The sequence below is a fragment of the Natrix helvetica genome (genome assembly GCF_964273705.1).
Source record: "Natrix helvetica genome assembly, chromosome: 3".
Taxonomy (NCBI): domain Eukaryota; kingdom Metazoa; phylum Chordata; class Lepidosauria; order Squamata; family Natricidae; genus Natrix; species Natrix helvetica.
Genome location: NC_138549.1, coordinates 139,250,665 through 139,262,120, shown reverse-complemented (window position 1 = coordinate 139,262,120; position 11,456 = coordinate 139,250,665). Strand labels below are relative to the sequence as shown.

Below are 11,456 nucleotides of genomic sequence, written 5' to 3'. Positions count from 1 at the left end.
ATCAGCTGGCGGGTGCATGTGCCACCTTGTCTTCAGGTTTCTGGCGCTCTGGCATGCATGAAGACCAGCTGGCTGGCATGCATGTGTGTGCCAGGAACCAGACGGCTTGGTGACTGGTGCGTACATGAGCACTGGCCAGCGGGTCTTTGAGTTTTCAGGACACACGTTCCAGTTTGGGCACTCGATGCCAAAAAGGTTTGCCATCACTGCTCTAACCTGATCAAACTGGAGAATAATCAAAAAAGAAATCTTAGTTAATTGTGATAGAAATACTTTCTTACCACTTTTGCATGTGTTTTCCTGAAGCTTATCTTAAAATGAAGCGGTGTGTTTTTGACAGTAAGAATTCATGACTTTGAAAATGTATTTTTAATCTTATTTTTGAATTTAGGAGCAGTTGCCCAAAGCAGTGGTTAACTCATGCTAATTGTGCATAAAAGCAGGACATTTCTATATACCCTACAGCTTAGGGTATTAGAAGATAGTATTTATATAGCATGCAGTTGCTAAGGTTTATGCATAAATGCTTTGTTAAAGTATTCAGTGAAGCTGAAACGAGAAGAGAAAGGAAGGAGGTGGAACCTGCGCAGGGGGAAGATATTGGAACAAGCATTTCACAAAAAGCCAAAATGTTCTCATTCAGAATAAATTCTGCCACAACAATAAATTCATTTTATAGTGTGAACATTTTATGGTGTGAAATTTGGAACACATGTTTCTCCTGTGCAGAGTAGAAAAATTACATTAGCAATCTCAAAGCCATCGCTCTGAGGATTAGAAAGTGCATCATACTTTCTAATGTGATTTGTCATTTATAGAATCCATCTACCTTGTTACAGATGAGAAGGGGATAGATCCCAAGAGTCTTCCATTTGAAAATGGGTTGAGCGGAAATAACAAATGAAAAGAATTATGAAAGAATAAGTGGGTAAACAGGAAAAAAAAACATTTATAGGCGTCTTTGAAATATATATCCCAAGGCTTAATGAATATTGCTTGATTTTAGCCCGGTATGAACATAGTCATGGTTTATAAGTATTATGTGTCTGAATCCATACATTGCAACCTTTTCACATGCTATATCTAAAAGAACCATGACGTAGAGTGAACTGTGAATGCAATCTATGTCTGGCCTGCCTTTGTTGCTGTTGCAGACTGCTTATTATCTATGAATAGTCCACATTGTTGTGGAAAAAAGAGGTCTACTGAAAAATGAACCAAAGCAATGGAGAACTGAAACCAATTTCTTTATTAAAACACGCTATTATAGTAATCACTGAGCTTCTGGCCAAATGGACCAAGAGCCCCAACAATAGATTATGTAGTAGTATTATACTAGTTAAAAAGGTGCATCAACAGTCATGAATAATTAACTACATTACATAGACAAGAAAAGCCCCCAAGTCTGTATCAGCAATAAATAGTCAATCAGCTTCAGCCTTGTAGCTGGCGCCTTGATCTTGTCATCAGTCCTGGTCTACGTTCCTTTTTGTTTTATGGTTTCTTACACGGGATCACTTTAAACTGAATTACAGTATCAAAGGGCATCATAAATCCCAACCATTTTGATTCTATGTAATCTCCTATCGACCCAGGACACATGATTTAAAAATAAAAATCAAAGTCCTAATTAATAACATTTACTTTTAAAAAATATTAACTTTCAATTCCACAGTTTATTGTTAATACAAACCAGCATGATGCTCTTTTTGGTTCTGGAGAGCAGATGAATGTCCTTGGTTTTGCATGCTGAGACAAGGATAACAAGAGAAACTCTGAAATAAAGGGAAGTTTGCCATTTTAAAAGGAGAGCAGTGCAGTTCTTTCTGACCCTACAAATTAGTGGATTTTCCAAATCAACTAACCTGAATCCCCTTAGAAGTATTTCAAAGAATAATGGACGAGGTCTCCTGGAATCGACGGCATGTAGGATTGTTTGTGTGTATGTATACAGGTAGTCCTCAATCTGACTGTAATGGAGTTTGCCCATTATGATCACAAATGGTGACAACCATTATGTGAGATAGTTTCACTTAATGCCCCCATGCCCTTGCTCTCCCTGAAGTCACCATTAAATGAATGTGCAGGTCATTAAGCATGGGATAGCTCAAGGGTGGAGGAGACCCACGGAATCCCATGATCAGCAGGGTCCATAAAGGAGGCAGACAAGCAGCAAAAAGCCAAAAAACAACAGCAGGAAAGAAGAGCCTAGATTAGGGCCCAAAACCATGTTCCAAACAAGCTTCGGTGGGAGCTGGCCAGGAGTGAAATGCTACCGGTAGTAAAATATATTTTAAAAAGTAAAAAAAAAACTGCAACAGTTCCGACGATTGGACATTGCATAGCTGATCTTCGGAACTTTTTTTAAAAAACATTTTAAGCTTTTTTTTACTACAGGTTCTCTGGAAACGCGGGGTGGGGTATCCGTTTTTGCTCCCAGCAGGCTTCCCTGAAAGAAAGGAGAAAGAAGGGAGAAAGAAAGAAAAAGAAAGAGAGGGAGGGAAAAGACTACAAACCTGGCACTAGACGCAGCTTCAGAGGATAATCCAGGGGAAGAGACCTGGAGGTCATCTAGTCCAACCCTGCTCCAGCAGGACATTGCTAAAGTGAGTTTCTGTCTTTTGATCCCCCAGTTACATGACTACATACGATATTAGAACTACCACCGACCTCCGCTCCTTCCGACAGAAGCTTAAGACCCACCTGTTCCAATTAGCTGGCTTAACTGATTTATAGTCCCATTTAACCTCCTGGCAAACATCTTATTGGGTAGTTTTTAAGGGTATTTTAAGGGTATTTTAATGTTTATTTGTATTTTAATTTAAATATTGTACAGTCCACATCGTACCTCCTCCGTTTAACTATTTGTTTAACTATTTGTATATTAAGTATGCCCATATTGTGTATTTATTCTGTTTTAATATGACTGTACACCGCCCCGAGTCCTGTTTAGGAAAGGGTGCGGTTTATAAATTAAAGTTATTATTATTATTACATAGCCACGCCCACCCAGTCACACGACTCCCACCAAGCCATGCCCACCAAGCCACGGCCACAGAACCGGGAGTAAAAAAAAATAGATTTTACCACTGGAGCTGGGCCTCTGCTCTAATCAGCTGGCTATTGGGAGGTTGCAAACCTCACTTGACTCTTGCTAGGCTTTGGGGCATCCAGCCACCTGCACACAAAGAATGAGCTTCCCAAAACCTTTACCATGCTTAAATCTTGGTTGATTCTAGTATTTTCTCTGAAGTTCTATCCAATTATAAGGAAATCACTCCATTCCAATCCCTAAAGGGACTAAAGATCAAGACTATCAGAAGTAAAAATAAAGGTTTTAAAGTTGGTTTTTTGATCAAGGTTAAAATAGATATGTTGTTATCTCCGATACCTTCAATGGTCTTTTGCTGATATCAGTACTGAAATGATGAAGCCTTAAAATTTTGTTTACAGATGAGATATGGAAGAAGATATTGCATACTGTATTTTAAACTAGGATTGTTTACACTTGTATGAAGGGGCAAGTATTTATTTATTTTCTCCCTTTTATTAGTCTTTTTTCTTCCCAGAAGGATACAAACCAGAGCTGGTATTTAGCCAGTTCTGACAGGTTCTGGAGAACTGGTAGCTGAAATTTTGAGTAGTTCGGAGAACCGTCAAATAGGCTGGCCCCGCCCCTGCTGCTTTCCAGCTCATCTTCTTTTGTTGCCCTGAACAGGAGGAGCTGTAGTCATTTCCCCCTGCCACGCCCATAAAGCCACACCCACAGAACCGGTAGTAAAAAATTTTTTGAATTCCACCATTGATACAAATTCAACTATGAGAAAGCCAGGCAGATGGGGAAAACTCATAGCCCTTTCCCCCACTCTTCCACCTCAACGCTGCGATCATTAGCAAGAAGAGAATTGATGGTTGCATTTGTATTTATTGCAGAGGAAGCAAAGAGAATAAGCAGGCACACAATCGGAAATATAGATCAAAAAGAATGTGCCGGTGCTGGTTTTTTTGTACAGCATTTCACACCTGTAAGTGCAAGCTGCTTAGGAGGCAAACAAAACCTTTAAGAAACTGATCAGGGTCTTGTCAATTTCAGGCACCAGCTGCAAACCTACTAAGCCCTCTATTCTAATTAACAATTGAGATCACAGAGCTGTGCTTGTTCACCTGTGGTTAATACTTTTTAGGAATATTGTACACTGCTAGGGAGAAATGAGATCACTTGTTTAGCCAATCTCTCTATTCTTCAAGGCTGGAAGCAAAAAAACCACAGATCAGGCACTGGATAATGCATACTAACTGACTGTATTGGCAAATACCAGACTGGGAAAGAAAGATGCTGCAAAGATCTTAAATGCAGACATTCATCATCATCATTGTAAATGGCAATAGTAATAGTTGCTATCTGGGGCAGACACCAAATGAGGATTATCTGTATTTCTTTCAGGCAAGAAAAGGATTAGGAGCTGAGTTCTGGGAATGAAATAGTTTCCTTAGATATGACAGAATTCTGCAAATGGAGAAGGTGGACCTTGTTTCTGTCACAGCCACAGAAGATGTTCTAAAAATGCAGTCTTTTTTATTTCAGCCATCATGCTACACTATTTGGAGGTGCCATAGTTTTATGGCAGATATACTTCTTAAAAATAACAAGTTTCCCATTCAGTAGACTTAGTGAAGAGATTACTTTGTTCTGTAAATCTAACCAGCATTATTACTGCACAACTATTGTGGAAAGATAATCCTTATTCTTAAGATTTTAAATATCACAGGAATTTTACTCATAGCTGTATGGTTAACGTCATTATATAATAAAATCACTAAAGAGCATTGGTCTTCCATCTTTCTAGAATCTTTAGAGCTTTAAAATTACATGAAATGGGACCAGGTCATTTGCTGGACCATCTCCCCCGTTATATCATCTACCTGTTCCACCAGATCTGGCAGGGATAGGTTATGGGTCCAGTCTGCTAAAAAATTCCATCTGATGCCCAGGGATGAGTCTTTTCTGTCATGGAAGGTATCTGGAAATGTTTAGCTCCAACCATATTAATTTTCTGGAAAATCTCTAAAAACAAGGTTTCTCCTGTAGCCTGGGCAATTGCCTAGAGACAGAGAGCCTACAAGATGGCTATATTGTATTCAGGTGGTTCTCTATTGACCACTCATTCAGCACCAATTACAATTGTGATTTATGACAGATCCTCAAAGTTGAAGCTGCTATAGGATCCCCATGGCCATGCGATCACATTTAGGCACTTAGCAACTGGTGTACATTTATAATGTTTGCACATCTCACAGTCACAGGCACATAATTGCCTTTTTCAATCTTGTCAGCAGGCTTCCAACAAGCAAAAGAAGGTGCTGAAGACCTTGTGTTGCTAGTGGGCCTGGGGAACCCAGAGCGGGATGGAGCCCATTAAATGGCTCGTGAGATCTGCTGTCGCCGGGGCAAGGGGTGATTATATTATTTTATTTTATTATTATATTATATTATATTATATTATAATATTAATTATATTATATTATATTATATTATTATATTATATTAATTATATTATATTACATTACATTACATTACTATATTATATTATATTATTATATTATTATATCATATCATATTATATTGTTATATTACATTACATTATATTATATAACATTATATTGTTATATTACATTACATTACATTACATTATTATATTACATTACATTATTATATTATATTTATTATATTATATTACATTATATTATATTGTATTATATTGTATTATATTACATTACATTATATTATTATATTATAATATTATTATTTGATCCTTTTTTATTGCTTTCATTTTATTGTTTTAAATATTTTATATTCTGTAAGCTGCCTTGAGTCGCCATGTGCAAATAGGCAGCAATATCAATTCAATAAATAAAAAATAATTTAAAAATAAACTCAATTGGGAAGGAAACAGGAATTGCAAAAGTTGCAGTTATGTAACGTGCTCAGCAACTGCAGGTGAGTTGCTTAATGATAGCAGGTGGAACTGATGTAAGTTAGCATGCCACATGGCATTTCACTTTGACCACGTTGTTTAAGCAATGGAGTTGACAGTCCTAAGCATAGTTGGTAAGTAAGGACTACCTGTATAGGATGTGGGTCCATTCTCTCACAATTTTATGTATATTTAATTGTTTCTAGAAGTTGTTTATACTTGTTTTTAACATTTGTTTTATTGTAGACTTCCCAAGATCACATTTGTGAGATGGGCAGCTATATAAATTCGATTAGTTGAGAGGTTGGAGTTATAATTAACCAGAGACAATGCTATTTTGCCTAACTTTCTAAAGTACAGATTGGACGAAACTAAATTACAGCCATCCTTTAGTTTTTGAAGGATTTGGAAATGAGGCAATGAGCTCAATTTTTTTTCAGTGGGAACAAAATAGCTGTTGCTCCTCCTATAATTAAAGCATAACACTCCTCATTTGTGCTAATTCAGATACAGATTTGTATTTTTATATAGGATGCAGATCATTCAGGATTTAGTTTAAGGAGTGCAGAAACCAGCTGCCTTTATCTCTTTTTTTTTATAAACAAGTTTTATTGGTTTTTTTAAAATTTACAAGGGAAAAGGTAGTGGAAAAGGTATACAAATTTTGGCAGTTGCAAAGTGTGGTAGGCGCCCCCTCCCTCCATACTCATAGTATACATCTAAGTAAAAATCATTAATACATAGTGGTATATAGTCAGCATATTAATTCCATTGGTATTTTCGATCAGTTTATGTCAAAAAGATTTTCTTATTCATTTTTGTGATCTGAGCTTTCTTGGTATTGCCCCATCTCCCCCCGCCGACAGAGCTCCGGCCCCTCCCATGTCCTATATGTCTGTTATAGGATCTTCTGTTTTTTCTAGGTGTATTTTGTTTTTTTCCATAAAGGCCTGCGCCTCTATGGGTGTATTGATTCTAATTCTTGTCTCCTCCCAGAATATTAACATACCTTCAGACATCAGCCATCTGAACCACACCCCCTTCTGGTATAATTTATTCGCTAGTTGTGAATAATTTTTTCTTTTTTCCCTCACTTTCTTGGGGATCTGCTTCAGAATGGCTATTTCCCTATTTTGATATGTCAAGGCTTGCCCCCTTTGTGCACTCAGAATTTCATCTCTTGTGCTTTTTCTAAGAAATTTAATGTGTACCTCCCTGGGTACATTGTGTGTTCTAGCGTAGGCTGAGTTCACTCTATAAACCAGGTCTATCTCCCACCCCATCTGTTGTTTTTCTTTATGAATGTATTCAGCCAAAATACTTGTCATGATGTCCCTTATGTTTTCATCATTTGCTTCCATCACATTTTGGAATCTAAGGTAAAAGGACATTCTCTCAAATTCTATTTTCATCTGTTGGGTGTCTAGCTCTTTGTTCCCCTTCTGCACCCCTTCCATCCCCTCCCTCATCTCAGCTGTCCCACCCTCCAAAAGATCCAGTCTCTGTGAGTTTTTGTTGATCTGGTCCTGGTTCTCTTTAATTTCTTCTTTCATCTCCTTTAGTTGTTTCTTGATTTCCTCTTGTCCCTGTAAAATTTGCTGAAACATTTGTTGAAAGTCCAACTCTGTATTTTTAGGTTGCATCAGGGCTGTTATCATTGATTGTGTAGCAGGGCTGGAAGTTGCTGATGTTGGGGCAGAGGTAGCAAAGCCAGGCTTTCCAGGAGGTGGTCTTTTAGGAGGCATTGTTTATAGAATAAAGAGTTCAGTCAGTGTAGAGAATGGACAGTCAGAGCGGCAGAGCAGCCAGAAGAGTCCAGGAGACAGAGGGTCCAGGCAGAAGAGAGTTTCTCTGATCACCCTGGCAGTAGAGCAAAGTTTTTCACTCCAGGGAGTTCAAAGAGTAACAATCCACAAGAGATTTATCTGAGTAGCACGGAGACAAAGACCAGAAGCCTGAATTTTTAAAGGTGGAGTCAGGTTTCACAGTTCATGAAGACAATGGAAGTGTGCCATATTGCCCTGTCAGCTTCGGGTTTAGAGGCATAACAAAGTTTTCAAAGTTCAAAGATCCCAAAGTTCTCAGATCATCAATATGTTATGTGGTTAAGTTCAAAGAAAATCACTTTAAGAAAGGGTGTGGCATCATTGGTTGGCTCTCCCCCCTCCTCTTTCCCCTGGGGCTGAGAGCAGAATTGTTCCAAGCCGCCTGTCCAAGGGGGGGGGAAATCCCCCTCCCTCCAGCCGCGCCTCTCAAGTCAGCCGAGAGAAAAAGTTTTAAACTGCTGGCAAATTCTTCAAGTCAGTAAAGGGGATGGAGGAGGGTCTGCGCCTCACCGCACCGCCGCTGCGTCCTTCTGCTTGCTCATTCTCCACACAGCCTCTCAGCGAAGACGCCCACGCGTCCTCCGATCTGCTCCCCGGTGCCTTGGGCGAGGCGGGGGACCTCCCGCCGGCCGCCGGCAATCCAGGGATCCCCTGCGGTGCCGCCCCTCCAGCAGGACACCTCTACGGGGCGTCTTGTGCCCCCCAAGGAGTGGGGAAGCCCACCGGGGAGCCGGAGCGAGCAACAAGTTGCCCGTCGCCGTCAGCCGCCCGTCGCCGTCAGCCGCCAGAACCGGAAGTCTGCAGCTGCCTTTATCTCTTAAGCCACTACCTTTTACTTTGGTTGATGGAGCTTCGCTTTTTAAAAACAGAAATCAAAGATCCCATAAAAGTGAATTCTGTTCTACAGTATGGCAATAGTTCAAAAGATAAGTTGTATCTTGTATTTCTCCATGATTTAGAATAGAAGTGTCTTTTGACCCTGATTGGCAAGAGTGAAGAAAACAAGAGTTATAGCTGGAAGCAGAAATTAAAGGCTTTTGAAAAAGCATAATTTGAAGGAAGACATGCAATTACACTACCGTATTGAAGAATGAAACCTGATTAAAGCAATCTTTCATATGGCAAATGAACCATAACATTTAAACTGATTGACTCCACTTCATTTAGTGGCTTCTGCTATTTGTCTTTCTTTGCCATTTTTCTAAGACAAGTTGAAACCATCAAATTGTCACACCTGCACAAACAGGTCACATATATTTTTCAAAAACTGCTTGTTAAATTCATGAGTAAATGCTAGCCATATTTGAATTTTAGACAATTTGGTTTGATTAAATATTCATATTTATTTGTTTACCATCTATAAACTCTGCTTTCTCCCAGTAAAACCAGGCTTCTAGTTAACCTTGTAAGACAACATAAGCAATAAAATCTGACAATTACAAAAATACACTTCTCCCTAAAATATAAAATCCATAAGCAACATTAATAAAACAACAGCAAGAAAAAAAATCCAAAAGCACCAATCGTAAAACCAGAATCCTAACAGGAGTCATTTGAGTATAAAAATAAGTGTTTAGTGTCTTCCTGAAGCAGAGATGAGAAGAACTGACCTGCATTTCAAGGGAAAAGGAATTCCATCAAGAAGTATTCTTACTTTTGTATATTCCAACAAACTCAAGATCAGACTTCATAATAATTCCTTTGAGGAAGACTGGAACTCCTGATTTGTAGCATGGAGAAAATAGATTCAAATAGATAGGACTAAATCCATGGGATAGTGCAACTATTATAAATACATGCCAGTTGCCAAACACAGGAATTTTGATCATGTAACCATGGAGATACTACAACAGTCATAAGTGTGAGCACTGGTCATAAGCCACTTTTACAGCGCCATTCTAATGGTCCCTAAACAAATGGCTGTAAGTCAAGGACTCCCTGTAGAATCTTTCAACCATGGTAAGTAGTTAATAAGGATATTGTGGTTCTGTGTTGGAAGCACCCAAATGCTTCCGTGGTGAAAGGATTTACCAGTTGCCTGGGGGGCGTCCAGTTGGCAGTGCCTTTCATGTTCCCGTGAAATTGTTCACCAAAGTGGTACCTATTTATCGGCTTGTGGTCACCCGCTTTTGAACTGCTAGGTTGGGAGGAGCTGGACCGTGTGATGGGAGCTCACCCCACTCAGCAGCAGCAACAGGTCTTGAACTCAAGGCTACCAATTATTAGCCTAGCATTCTAACCTCATCAGCCACTGTGCCACCTTGAGAGTATAGTACTAAAGACTTTTGAGAGATCTAGAGGACAGGGATGGTAACATTTCCCATATTTAAATCCCACCACATACTATTCATTAGAGCAGTAATTGTGCTGTATCTAGATCCAGATATGAATCCTGACAGCGGGTTATGTGTGTGTTTGTGTGTGTATCCAGCCAATTTGCTTTACCCAAGGTTGTTTGCAATTACCATCCCACTAGCTTCTCTACCATCTTCCTGCAGAAGAGAAGGTTGATGATAGGGCAACCAGAATCCCAAACTGTTGAATCCTTGAGAGGTAAGGGATGAACCAGTACCTTCTCCAAGGCAGCTGGGATTTCCTTCCTGCAATAAAGCAATGGCTGTTTCAAGGCCCTAGTTTTTTGCCTCCTCCTCAGTAGCCTGTACTTACCAAGTGGGACACAAATGAAGCTCCAAGTGGCAAACTGGCATCTGCAATTTTTATTTTACTCTTACAACAGGAACATTTCTCTGAATCAGAAATGGATTTTTGTGCAACAATTCCGAACCTTAGCGAGCGCTGCCCGAATGGCGGTGTTCTTGCACAACAGATTTACCCTTGATTTAATTTAACCGTGATTTATTCAATTAAGCTAATTTCCGAAGGTTCCCCGTACGCCCGGTAAACCATAAATTAATCACACGGTCGGCTTCACACAACTCTCTGAAACGTGACTCGCTGGCGTGTGTCAGACGAACGCCAGCCTGGCTCAGCCATTGGCTCGGGCGGATCTTGAGCTTCTACCGCAAAGCAAAGTAGATCTGACGTCCGACTGCGTCCTAGGCCTCGGCAGAAGGAATCGAGGTCCTCGCCTCGGCGCGGAGTCCTCCGCTTCTCTAGAGGCCACTGCTGGGTTGGGCGCCAGAGACCGTCGAGATCAGCGGCTCCACCCCGGCCGGAGAGCTGCTGACTGACCCCACCCATCAGCGGCTGCTGAGCGACTGGAGCGAGGCGAGCTCAAGACCCCGGCGGCTGTAGCGGCAAGGCCGGATCGTTCCGGGGGGGAAGAATAAAGGCGCTGGGCCTGGCTGCGCTTGAACGATCGGGGCCGGGAGTCGAAGGCAGGATGCTGGCGCTCTTCACGAAGCTGCTGGACTGGTTCCGGGCGCTCTTCTGGAAGGAGGAGATGGAGCTGACCCTGGTGGGGCTGCAGTACTCGGGCAAGACCACCTTCGTCAACGTGATCGCGGTAAGATGCCGGATGACGAGCATCACGGCGGGGGCCGGTGGAGGGTGGGGTGGGGGGTAGCACCGAGCGTTCTTCCCCGGGCCGGTGCCGTCCAGATGTGCCTAGGTGTAATGGGACTACAGCTCCCAAGATTGCCAGCTAGGCCTTCGGATGCCTTGGCTCACAGTGCTGGTGCCGTGATCCCGGGGA

At 40.9% G+C, this 11,456-nt stretch overlaps 1 protein-coding gene across 2 annotated transcripts in view; it reads left to right on the top strand.

The window, feature by feature from the left end:
- Positions 1–10,467: 10,467 nt before the first annotated feature.
- The window catches only part of ARL8A (ARF like GTPase 8A), a 56,019-nt gene continuing 55,030 nt past the window's right edge, over positions 10,468–11,456 (top strand). The window contains exon 1 of one of the 2 annotated variants that reach the window (XM_081949070.1): positions 10,468–11,267. In XM_081949070.1, coding sequence (XP_081805196.1) covers positions 11,145–11,267 — 123 coding nt within the window. In that variant the 5' untranslated portion in view covers positions 10,468–11,144. The remainder of the gene's footprint in view (positions 11,268–11,456) is intronic. The other variant, XM_081949071.1, reaches the window with a different exon arrangement.